The 12,115-nt window shown below is 44.3% G+C and overlaps 2 protein-coding genes across 2 annotated transcripts; both read right to left on the reverse strand.

Moving 5' to 3' along the window:
• Nucleotides 1-398: 398 nt before the first annotated feature.
• LOC147798244 (uncharacterized) lies at nt 399-2,262 on the reverse strand. Its single transcript, XM_087141219.1, has 4 exons — nt 2,205-2,262; nt 1,808-1,932; nt 1,520-1,717; nt 399-1,156 (listed from the first exon to the last, which is right to left on the reverse strand). The coding sequence occupies exons 1-4, from the start codon at nt 2,260-2,262 to the stop codon at nt 905-907; spliced, it is 633 nt and encodes a 210-aa protein (XP_086997345.1). The 3' UTR covers nt 399-904.
• A 973-nt stretch (nt 2,263-3,235) lies between these two features.
• Nucleotides 3,236-10,730, reverse strand: LOC147798245 (2-hydroxyacylsphingosine 1-beta-galactosyltransferase-like). Its single transcript, XM_087141602.1, has 5 exons — nt 9,934-10,730; nt 8,797-9,112; nt 7,429-7,660; nt 5,144-5,363; nt 3,236-3,964 (listed from the first exon to the last, which is right to left on the reverse strand). Exons 1-5 carry the CDS (start codon nt 10,545-10,547, stop codon nt 3,667-3,669), a joined length of 1,680 nt encoding a protein of 559 aa, XP_086997728.1. The 5' UTR covers nt 10,548-10,730; the 3' UTR covers nt 3,236-3,666.
• Nucleotides 10,731-12,115: the final 1,385 nt, after the last annotated feature.

Here is a 12,115-nt window from a genome sequence, read left to right on the forward strand (position 1 = left end):
GTCGTTTTATCATTGTACAAAGGAAGTCGACCTGCAAAAGAGTACAATCTGGACAATGTTCTCTTCATGATGTTGGCGCCATTTCTTGCGCATTTAGATCAATAAATTAGAAGAAAATGCGCCTTTCTTACCTGAGTTAGCCGATTAGCAGCGGGAGGGTATCAGCATTGAACCTTTTTGTTAGCAGAAATCTGGGAGGAAAGTCCTTCAGTGCTAGTATAATATCTCGGTAGAATTATAATTAAACTTCAATTTCATTTTGTTTAATTAGGGAATTCTACCTCGCATCACATAGCACCTCGAACTTACTTGAGATGTTTAGATCCTCTTGAACTGCAAACAGAATCGAGTACCTCGTATCCAAATGACATTAATTAATCACTCAAAATAACTCTGAATGACTGCAATTCATTTAGCTGATGCTATCTTTTTTCTCTCTCCGAATGGCAGAGAGTGTGCCATTTGAAGTCTCCAATCGGTTTAAATATCAGGAATACATGCAAGTTAAATCTGAAGTGCAAATTTTCCAATGTAAGTTCAAATTATTATGACATTGATTATGTCAATCAGAAGTAATATACTGGCTCCAACTGAGTAGTACATGTAGATGTAGATTTAGCTCAGCTAATCTGTAAATGAACCATACGAAAATCATATTGCCGGTCCTTACATGGCATTTAACAAATAGGAAATATGTACTAGCGTCGTAATTAACCCTGGACTTACATCGACTGTACTTTCAGCAGTCCATATAGAACACACATGCACCAAAGTACATTATTTAACTTCCATTGGTGACCTGTCTAGTACATTTACACTTGTATCGCTTGCCAAGAACCGCATCTGCAAAGACAGAATTATCAGCAATACTCTTTTTGTATCTGACGAATGTGGAACATTTCGATCAGCCAGGTGTTCTCATTAATGTTTCCACTGGCACACCGCATCGGAAAGCGGTACTACAGGATGCTGATCTAGTGCTATGTGCGGTAAAGTGCATTGTATCAATACCTGCTGCTTTAAGAGTACCTTTGATCCAACGGCTTATAGTTTCATTTGAAGCAAGATATGGGACGGAGAGAACGCCCTTGCCTTTGTGTTGGTCATTGTTTGATCGGAATCTCAGGAACTCTTTACTGACTTCTAGGGGGATGTGTTAGGTAACAATAACCTACAGTGTGTATAGGGATTGGACAGGTAAGGGGGGTACCCCTCCGTCCCATATCTTGCTTGGTATATATAGTTTCAAAACCAACAGCCTTGTGTGGCTTTACGTAGCTTAAGAACAACTGTCTCTCGGTACTTCAAAGAAGTTTTGTTTGTTTGAGAGTACGTTTTCAACACATCGATGACACAAAACGAGGCATTGTGGGGGTATGATGTAAGGCAGATACTGACATGACGCTTCCCAATTTTACTCGTTTTAATAGTGAGCTTATCAATTGTAGATGTGACACCAGAAGTGGTAACATTAGCATAATCCAAATCATTACATTAATGCTAAAGTCTGACAGCGTTACCCCGACACCAAGGTGATAAGCAAAACCAATTTCATGGTAAGCTCCTTAATCTGGAGGTCTTTACTGAGTCCCGGGGACCGAAGATACTGCAGAACAACAGTCACATCCCAGGTTTGCGAGTACCGTGGAGTTGGTTGCCTTAGGTTGAATATCCCTGCTAAAAGTCCCTTGACTAGGGGTTGTGAACCCATGGTAACGCCCCCTCAGTCTAGGTGGGGTCACCGCTGATATAGCACTCCGCATGGGGTTGATACCGCTGTACTCTCTGAAGTTACATCTGATCAAACAGGATCAGTCTCTGTTTGATTACAGAAGTAAAGCCACTTCCGTAACGCAGACTTGTAACATTTCCTTGTGGAATCTCGCCAAGAGGCGAGTATGATCTGGGTAGCGTCTCTTGAAACTCCTTGGTCTCAGAGGGTTTCCCCGATAAGAGGCCAGGCCATCAATCTGAGACGATCCCGTAAAGGATAAAATCTGTCTGAAAACAGGAGAGAGAGAGCAGGTCAGTTCGAAAGGGGAGAATGCATGGTTTTCTCAATAACGAGTCATTTATGCAGTCACATGATTCGTGACCCATTTGTCTCAGACACGCTAGCATAGGCTTCATGACCTTTGTAAACACCCTGGGGCACAAGCTATAGGCCAAAAGGGAGGCAGGTAATTTCGTGAACTTTGTCTTACAAGGTGAATCGCAGGAATTTGCGCTGCTCTTGGGCAATCGGGACTTAAAAATGGGCATCTTTTAGATTGTAGGGGGCGATTTTTACGGTTGGCTTTGGTTAAATAGTTACATCAATGTCGTAACTAAAAGGAACCAGAAGGCACCCTACATTATTTTTAAATTTTAAATACGGGCCCACAAGCAAAGGCGCACTGGACACTAGAGGAGAGCAAAGGAATGTCCACACTTTGTATGTAAACAGGTATAACTGAGGTTGCTTGGGTTAACTTGGTCACAGTTGACCGTCGCCCATCCGTCGGTTTCTTTCTCTGCCACGCTCGAGGGCGCAAATATTTTAGATTACCCTGTCGAGTCTGACCTGATTTGGGATGATTTTGCATCCCGTCTGTAGTGCTGTTTTGAGTGACTTTGCTTTGGATTAGTGAAAGAACTTGTCCGCTTGCGAGATTTTTGGCCAAGTTTATTCGTCTCTTGAATGTCTTTTCATTGTTGAGAGAGGTTTATATCACGGAACAGCAGACGCGTTGTGGGGCGTCTGTGTCCAACAAAGGCTGGCAAACTGGTGAGGTTTAAAGAATTCTCGGCGACGGAGGTTTAGCTAACCGATTACTGCCAGCGAGTCACACAGTTTTGTGATGACAACTCTTCGTTCCCTCTCTGCTTTAGCTTTTCGGATACTGGAAAAGCAGATTTTTACTAAAGCTGTTTTTCTCCCTTCGGGTAGGCAGAAAAGTGAATCGAACGTTTTGACAACCGCGAATTCTACTTTTCTGCTTTTTGGATACTTGGGGAAGCAGTTTTTACATAGCCGGTCTAAAAGTGACCATCTGCTTTTCTGCCTGGTACTCGTACGATCTAAATGGTTGGATGAAAGATATTATAACCATTTTCGATTTTACAGCTGAGAAAGTGGGCCGTCATTGATTTCTTCTTACATAAAAAATTAATTACAAACCTTGAATTGAAAATGAAGTAGACGTTTCTTCCTGGGAACCTTAAAGTAAAAATAATATAGCAACAAAACAAAAGCTCATTTCACACATTCATGTCAGTTTATATTTCGAATAATTAAAGTTGGTGAATCTGCATCTGAATGTTTGAAGCCAAATGATGACAGGCGGCTTCGCAGAGTGAGGGCACCACAGCTATCAGAATAGGGTTCCACCCATAGAAATAAAACACCTATAATTTCAGGAAAGGCGCCGTAGAAAAAGTCACTGGTAAATATAAACAAAACAGAAAACATATTCGTATGACTACAAAACAGTTTATACCCTGCATGCCAACACTTTTATATAATTAGATAGATAATTAGAAGAATTAGATAGATTTTAAAATAATTTGAAACCACATTCTTAACTATTTTAATCATATAGACCTCATAGAACACTTAAAATTTGGCTACTTGAGTTAACGATTTAGTGTTCTTCATTTTATTAACGAGAAAAACCGGAGGCCTGTTTAAATCCTTTCACAGCATTTCAGCCTTCTGAACATTTTTGAACAGTAGCAAACAGCCATACTGCCGGATTTTTGGCATATCCATGCACCCAGCCACAACGCAAAGCAACCGGCGGCCGCTAGAACAACCCCCACGTCCAGCAGGTTTCTCTCGACAAAGCCGAGGCGGGCGCCTCGAGATTGCAGGTGCCCCCCACCAAACTTGGTCACGTGACTGATCCAGTGGGCTGCCTTATCGGTGGGGATCAGAGGTTCGTCGTGGAGAATTTCCGAAAGCTTTGCCACCTTTCTGCGAAAGCTGAAGACGAGAAACCGAAGAGAAAAGTAATGATTTATCGTGCCATTGGGGTGTGGTCCCTGGCTACATGGTGTTTCAGGTTTAATGACCTCTTGCTAGCGCCCCCCGAACAGAGATATTGACAAATGGGAAGAACCACCAACGTAGGGCTGGATAGCTCAGGTGGTAGAGCACTGGTATAGTATTCCAGAGGTCCAGGTTCAAATCCCACTCCAGTCAATTTCTTTGCTTATCTTTATGTGACGGACCGACTTGAATCAAGTCTAATCTTGGAATATGTTATGAGTTTGGTAGCCATCCGAACAGTCATAATAGTTCCCACCCTGCCATGCTTGTGACCAGTATTTAAAGAGCTCGATGGGATATGAAATGGTCAGTTGTTTGTAACTAGTCATATTGCTTGATTTATACATGTATGAGGCTGGATTAGCTCAATGGTTATATTTCTACAAAACTTTGACGCATTATTATTGCGCAACGTACTTTGCCGTGGCGTACGTGCGATTCTCCCTCTCTCCGATCGAGTTGTGTTGGCGCATAACATTTATTCAGAGGAGAGAGGCGGGTCCGCACAATGCCCTTGGGAATTTATTAAAAGTTAACGTATAATGCCCTTGGGAATTTAGTAAATTTTAATTTACAATCACCTAGAAACCAAACTTTATATTCTCAACTCTTGAGGAGTCTCATCTTCATAAACAAATACACTTCTAGTTATTGTCATACTCACACTTTAGATCTTCCTCCATGTTTATATTATAGTGTAGCCTATGCTGTCTCATAATTGTTGGATTGAATAATTAAATCTAATCTGATATGCAATCACGGAACATCATGTTGTACTGAATACATATATTATTCTTTGATTAATCTGTGATCACTTAGCAGTTTCCTGTCCTCAATTTAAAAGTTGAGCGGACCCACTACGTCAAGGTGGCAACACCCCCCACGTAACCGTGACATTTATAACAATTTAAAGTAGAAAAAACACAGTTAGAAAATCTGCTGTTTAAAAATAGAAAACAAAAGGAAATAATGTAGGAAATAATCACAGAAATATCCAAGAAATGTGACAAGTAAAACAGTCTGAGGTTCAAAACTGCCCGTTTCTGAACAGGGCTTTTGATGCAGGTTCCAATCAATTAACGCGGGAAGCAAAACAGGACAGGAAAAAAATACCTTGGATCGTGGATGACGCGGTTGACTGCATGATAGAGACTTTCCTCCGTCATGTCGAACAGATCCAACGAGACAGCTATGCCCTTGCAAACCGCGCGGTTCATGTTGTCGAACTGGTCGGCAAACAACGGGATGCCAACAAGAGGTAGACCAAACCAAATCGCCTCGTGAAGCATACCCGAGCCACCATGACACAACACCGCCTTCACGTTTGGGTGGGCTATTGTGAAAATAACATTTTGACGGCTGTAAAAATAAATAGCAGGAAGTGAGCTATCGCTATCCGTCCCGAATTGACGTGCACCCCCCCCCCGCGGCAAAAGAAAGACAGATGGTAGTAAGTTTTCCAAGCAGTTTCTTGCACGAATGAGTACCATAGACATAATATATACACGTAAACGGCGATCAGTGCACATAAGTCTATCTGCAGTGCATGTGCAGTGGGCGTGATTTAAAACTGAAGTGACGTCACACTTATGAACCGGATTCAGGATGAATATACATGAATGTAAAGTCAGTCGCGTGCATATTTCAAAAGGTGCGACCTCGTACTCTCTCGCATGTCACGCACGTGTAAATCTACGTCGCTCGTAAGCACGCTATGGGAACGAGGTTTTACGGCGGGGCACCATAGCCGAGACGGCACCCGACTAAATCCAAAAGCGTGAGCAAATTCACCCCTCGGTATCCACCCGAGCTAGCTGCAGTGCACCATCAATCGGCGAAAAGAAAGACAGGTGGTTACAACTTGCACACGTTCTGCGTACGGTAAGCAAAAAACCAATAAATGCCGGAGTAACTTAGTTACGCGTACTCAGCGAGCTCCCCGTCCAACGTGCATACTTGCGCACCTCGTGGCGCGCCTATGCGGTGAGTGCCAAAAAACCATGCCTTCTTTCGATCCGCTCGGAGCGGATAGGGAATTTATGCGGATAGGAAATTCCAGCTATAAAATTCTATTAAGCCGTTTCTCGATTGTCAATGTTTACTTAATCTGGCCCATGCCGATTCGAAACATTGCGGTTGCAACATTTGAAAAGAAGAGATATCAGTACCAAAGAGTAAAAACGGAAGGTATTTTGGGAGCATGTGTAATTCGCAAGATTCGCGCAATTCGCACTCAACGCGTTGCCGCCCGTTATTTCGCCAAATGCGCGGGAAATAAGCACGGTGGTCGTGAAGTGTGAGTTGGGCATACAGTAGTGCAAATAATCGCGGCATAGTTCACCTTACTGACTGCTAATCACATTGTCACACTCACATTAGTCAATTTTAATGATTGTCCATTTCAAATTCTAAAAGAATCAGTAATTCACATTCGTTGGAAATTCTTGGGTGTGATCGCCGCGAAGTGCTGTGCTGCGGGCCAGGCGGTAAACTGCTGCCAAAACGGATCGGCGTCACCGGCCTTCTAAAGCTCGCTGACGTGGGCTGGCCCAACCGGGTGGCAGACTCAGAAGAAGCTGAGACCACCACAATATTTTGTATTCATATTTTGTATAATCTCTCCTGATTATGGAATGTCTTGTTGTAAAAACCCCCTGGGATCACCAAATAATAATGAGCTCGCGCGCAGAAATACCACCATTTGGTGAAACGCGGCTTATACTGCTCTGGCCAACCTCGTTCCCATGGGTACGACCTTGCCGCGCCATGTTGGTTCCCACCTTGCCTTGCTCGATCTAACCCCTGGTATTTCGTAATTTAAATATCTTAATATTATTTGTGATATTTAAATTAGGTCTTTAGTCAGTATGTTTACGCACAACGCAGATTTACGCGTGCATGACCTGCAGGAGAATACAGGGGCGCGAGCGTGTAGCTTTTGAAATACGCGTGCGATTGACTTTGCATTTATGTGTATTCATTCTGAATAGCTATTCAGCGTCACACGATTAGGGGTTAGTGAAGGAACGCGCATGCAGCCCATGGAGTCGAGGCTCTGAGCTCGGGCAAATTCTTTTTGCGGGGCGGGTCATGTACAAGTCAGGTTTGTGAACATGTACGTAACGCTCTCTTGCAATCATTCAGAATGTGTGTGTATCACAGACATTGATCTCCATTATAAAGACTTTGGAGATCGATCAATGATCACAGACAACATTGATCACCATTATCTTGCACCAAGACTAGTGCAAAACCCCTCAGTAAACGCTCCTATTGTAACTTGAGTAGGACAGTGGTGTACATCAACCAAGAGAAGGGTCAATGGCAGGGCATGGCACATAGGGACAGCAAAACAGCGACCGCCACCAACGGGGAAGGGTAAAAGTTAATACACCGACCCATTATCGTCTGCATTGGCATCCACTGCACAACCTTGGTGTTGTTGCCTAGGGGAAGCTTCGACGTGTCACCAGGGAAATGCCATACCACTCGCTGAGGTAGCTTGGCCAGGCTCCGCGCGAGCATCTCAGCACGTGTCACCTCCATCTTATTCACGTGGGTACCGAGAGAGAACAGGACCACGCCGGCGTCGTTCGCGTCATTAATAAACGCCAATTGATCCTCCGGTATCTTCGGAAACAAGACCAAATAACAATGCGAAATGTCGCTGTCAATGAGCAAGAATGAATGTTTGTGGCTGCAGCGATAAGTACACTTAAATTTTGTGAGGTAATAGAGTGAATGTTCCATTCTACAATGTAGAGGAACTTTCAGTCTGATACCGAATGACATTAAACGAATGAGAGACCAGTGTCCTGGTTCACAAGACGACACCAAGAGGCAGAGTGTGGAGAGTAATTCGAAGAGACGCCATACCTGCAGAAGCGCCGCACTCACACGCGCCTTCTTAACCTTGACCCGCGCCTGCATTTTGGCAAGTCACAAAATACTACAATGGGTGCATTCGATTAGCTTCCCTGAACACACCAGTGTTACACCAAGGGAAGCCTCGAAATGAGGCGAATCGAACGCTGCAGTGTATTCGCCGCCACGTTCCATCATGTCCATGCATGAACAGTTCATCCGTGACGTCATTACACTCGGGCACCCTCCACACTCCCGCTCGCCAGCTTGGGTAGTGGTGGCTCACACCAGAGCAGGCACGAAGATCACGTGATGGCTAAACGAACGCTCATATCGGTAGCAAGAAAAATCTGCTTGACTTTAGCAAGTCAAATGTGAAAGAATGCCGCGGATACCATATGCTGCTGTCAACAGTGTAACTCAGCTTGTTCGAGTCAGTGTCCAAATGTCGTGTTCGTGCGTGCAGTGTACATGTGTGCTGTGTGTACAACATGTACATGAAACTGCGTTCATGCTGCACGCTCGTTGTGATGTGGTATTGATAATGTACCGTGAATTTCGGCTGTCGTACTTTGATGTTTGGGCTGAATTATAATGGCTCATGTCCATTTTCAGCTCTGTTTTGTACAGGTATTAAATCGCAACTGACGTTTCGGGGGCAGGTTCCTTTTTAGTCAGTAGAAAAAAGGTTGCTTTTATAGGTCTGAGGCCAAAAAATATAGTCGGTCGGAAATGAGAACCATAGAATTAAAAAAAAAACCAGGTGCACTAAACCGTCTCACGTGCACGAATGTCGGACTTGTCGAGCATAAATCGCGGCTGTGATTGGTCGAAAGATCACCGACCATCTACTGTTTTGCTCTTACAGCGGAGAGTTCGTTTGCACAGCAAAATACACTCACCTCCTGATCGCCGTGCAGGCCAACGGACGAGTGCGCTGTGAGAATCACGTTGGGTTGCAGCGGTCGTGGGAACTCCAGCAAGAAATCCATGGACACTATCCACAGCTCTGCCCCCGCCATCAGCTCAAGAGTGGATGTGTGGGTAGCGATACCGTGCTTGTCTTGCAGGCGGGAGTAACCCTGCATCTGTAACCAGTAGAGGCCTATGTACAGCGTGCTCATCAGCGTGTTGCTAATTCGCTGAATAAAAGTCATATTGTCCGTAAAATCTAGCTGGCGCTCCGGTATGTAAGCCGGGAAATTCGGTAGACCGTATCTTCAGGAATATTGAAAATGGGAAAAATGAATAACCGTAAACATGAGTTCTAATTAAGCTGAAAGTGAAAGACTAGCGAATCAGTCATTTTATAACTGATCAAATACATTTCGAGTTATCCTCGCCTCTGAGTCATACCTATGGAATTTTGGAAAGTTTGTCTGAGATTTTGTGCATCACGTGTCCATTTTGTATTCACAAGCTGTGTTGATTTTTACTGCGACAGAATAATTCCATCGATCTCCTTTAAAATCTTTCCAAATGGAAATCAATGGTCAATTTGTAAGTGGCCAATGCAAGCAGTTTGTAAGTGACCTCGTCCTACACAACCAGGCACCAGGCCACTGATTCCTTACAAGCTCCCCTGATGAGATGAACACCAAAGTTACGCTTTAACTCCCAGTTAAATGGTACCGTGTAACTCTATGTGAAGTGAACTTGGTTTAAAGTGCAGTGATGTCACAGAATTGAATATGAAAGTGCACCAGTAATTTACTCGTTAATGAAGTTATCCAATCACTCAAGCTACCTTTATGGTGATTCCTGTTCATTGAGCTACAAGCCATCGTCGAACCCGAAACATGATTGGCTAAGTAAAAACTGGAATTGTGAGTCAAGAAGCGCCTTTTACAAATCTAGAATTTAGCCTTTTCTGGCTGGCTTCGGTTTAGCCCCTCAGGGTCATTCTACTGGACTACCACAGAAGTAGTCCGTCAGACTGGTCTTAGCATAGGGTTGTAGCTCTATGGTCTTAGAGTCAGGGGCTACCATGTACGTCCCAGACTATGTACTTAATGGTGGGTTGTACATGTAATGCTCACAATAACTGAAGTTTAGCTGGCTTCATTGGAGTGGACCCATACAACACAAACCGGATCCCTAGCTTCTTGGCAAGTAGTGGATTGCACCATGTGAGATCATCACCAATCAACATGTCGAATCCTCTCGCTTGCATGGTACGAATGGTGTTGGTATCCCCTAACAGATCGTCACACTCGCTCGCAAACAAATTCAGCAGTCTTGGACGCCCCCTGTGGTTGTCGCTGCTTCTCGCAGCTCCCCGGAGAAAAATCTTAAAGACACCCAATAGACTGCGCATTTCCCCCCGCATAGCATGGAGTGAGAACTCCTCTGAGATTTCCCGGCGTTGGTCGGGGGTAAGAGAAGATCGGTAGACGATGAAGTCGAAGAGACGAGAATCGCTTGTGTGGAGCCATTTAGTGCAGCTGCTGCTGAGCAGGAACGTGACCTCGTGTCCTTGCTTTATCAAGCCTTTTGCCACATCTATGTTCTGCATGTGGTGACTGCCGTCCTCTGCTCCTGTGTACGCCAGGAATTTCAACTTCGGGCGCACGATATCTTTGCATCGGCTGACAGTCATAACTACAGCGAAGAGACCGAAAAGCACCAATGACGCACACCCCGTAAGATTCATGCTGCCGCGCGTGTCTAACGATTAACGAAAAGAAGTTGAATGTTCTTCAGGGAAGCGAAACAGCCGGCCACGGGACTGTATTAATTTCTGTATCTGAATTGTCCGCACCAGCACATATCAGAATACTTCCTCTCTTTTCCCCGCTCAGGTGCAGATGAAATGCAATGTTTCAAAACAGCCGTAACACGACAGTGACTTTACGGAATGTTCTTGCATCATTAATATTAGTTCAAATTTCCTGGTGGTTGTTTCTCTTTGTGGGAGAAGATCAGTCTCCACCTAGACGGGTGTAGCCTAAAATATCATTTTACGATACCCGCAACAGTTGATGTGAATTGATAGTTCGCCATGGTACACTAGCTGTCTGTCTCGCAGGAGTGCAGTCACTTTTCATAAGTCCAAATTTTACAAAAGGAAAATTTGCTGGTAAACATTCAGGAGCATAACAAGTCTAGGCTATAACCTCATCATAAACATTTTTCCTTTTGCTACAAAACTGATTCTCGTTTTTGAAATTCTCCAAAGCAAATCAAACCAACAGTGGTAACATAATGGAAAAACTTTTTTTTTTGCTTGACTGTTAACATTTCAAATCAAACTGGAAGTAACTAATGCTACTGGTATATAAAAACGTCAGTGGCGTAAAATGTGCCGGAAATTGGGGGAGGGGGAATAGGGGACGGGGAAAGGTGGAGGTGAATTGCGGGGGGGGGGGGGGAAGGTGCAGTGGGGGAAGACTTCCACACCCCTTCTGTGGAAACAGGACTCGCGAGGGCGCTGTCTTCTTCAGGAGTGCTACGCGGACGGCACCGTGACGAGCGGCTAGAGACGTGTCTGTTTGGATAGAAGTATACCGGCCGTCCCAGTACAGAGGGATCCCAATACGACGCTTTTAGCGTCGATCAGCGCACTTCCGCGGCGTTTGAAAACGAGGCTGTATGTGTCAGCTTCAATTCTTAATACGATCAGATGATTGAAAGTAAGGAGTCAAGACACAAAATACATAAAGGTATGTTAAATTAAGACTTTTCAGGCTGAAAAGTTTTGTGGAAGAGTCTTTCAGGATGACTTGACACGTAAAATCAAAAGAAAAAATTGACCGCGAACTAACGTACCCGCGATGGTCGTGTATCTTGTGCAGTGGGCGTGGTTTAAACTGAAGTGGCGTCACACTTACGAACAGTGAAGCCTGAAAGGACCAAAGTCGAGTATTGGGAAACGGCCCTTGATCGGGCCTAGGCAATCATCGGGTCTGGTATTCAGACTGTACTGATTCAAAAATTAAATACAGTAGAAGTTGAATTCGGCAGAGGGCGCTGTATACATGTACAATCAGAGGCCTTGGCCCTTTTTCAATACTCGACTTGGGCTCCGTTCAGGCTTCGTTCCCAAAACCAATCCCCGATTGTGGGCCTGAAGCGTTTAAATTAAACTTGATTACTGTAATTTCTGATCTCTTGCATCTTATTTGATGTTTCGTGGCACTGTTAGACTAATTAGTGCGCTTACAGCTTCAAAGTCAGCTAGTTAAAAAACAGTTGAAGCCTGAGACGGAGTCGAAGTGGAGT

The sequence above is a fragment of the Acanthaster planci genome, linkage group LG09 (genome assembly GCF_054643075.1).
Source record: "Acanthaster planci isolate LZ-2023a linkage group LG09, COTS_SCS, whole genome shotgun sequence".
Classification (NCBI taxonomy): domain Eukaryota; kingdom Metazoa; phylum Echinodermata; class Asteroidea; order Valvatida; family Acanthasteridae; genus Acanthaster; species Acanthaster planci.

Excerpts from the sequence above, each read along its gene's own strand:
- LOC147798244 (XM_087141219.1), bottom strand. The coding sequence starts at position 2,262 with ATGCCCATTTTTAAGTCCCGATTGCCCAAGAGCAGCGCAAATTCCTGC. Across the intron at positions 1,933-2,204 it reads AAATTCCTGCGATTCACCTT|ACCAAGGAGTTTCAAGAGAC; the intron begins GTAAGACAAAGT and ends AAACCCTCTGAG. Across the intron at positions 1,718-1,807 it reads ATCAAACAGAGACTGATCCT|GTTACCATGGGTTCACAACC; the intron begins GTTTGATCAGAT and ends GACTGAGGGGGC.
- LOC147798245 (XM_087141602.1), bottom strand. The coding sequence starts at position 10,547 with ATGAATCTTACGGGGTGTGCGTCATTGGTGCTTTTCGGTCTCTTCGCT. Across the intron at positions 9,113-9,933 it reads CCAGCTAAACTTCAGTTATT|ATACGGTCTACCGAATTTCC; the intron begins GTGAGCATTACA and ends ATATTCCTGAAG. Across the intron at positions 5,364-7,428 it reads GCCAATGCAGACGATAATGG|CCCACCCAAACGTGAAGGCG; the intron begins GTCGGTGTATTA and ends TTTTCACAATAG.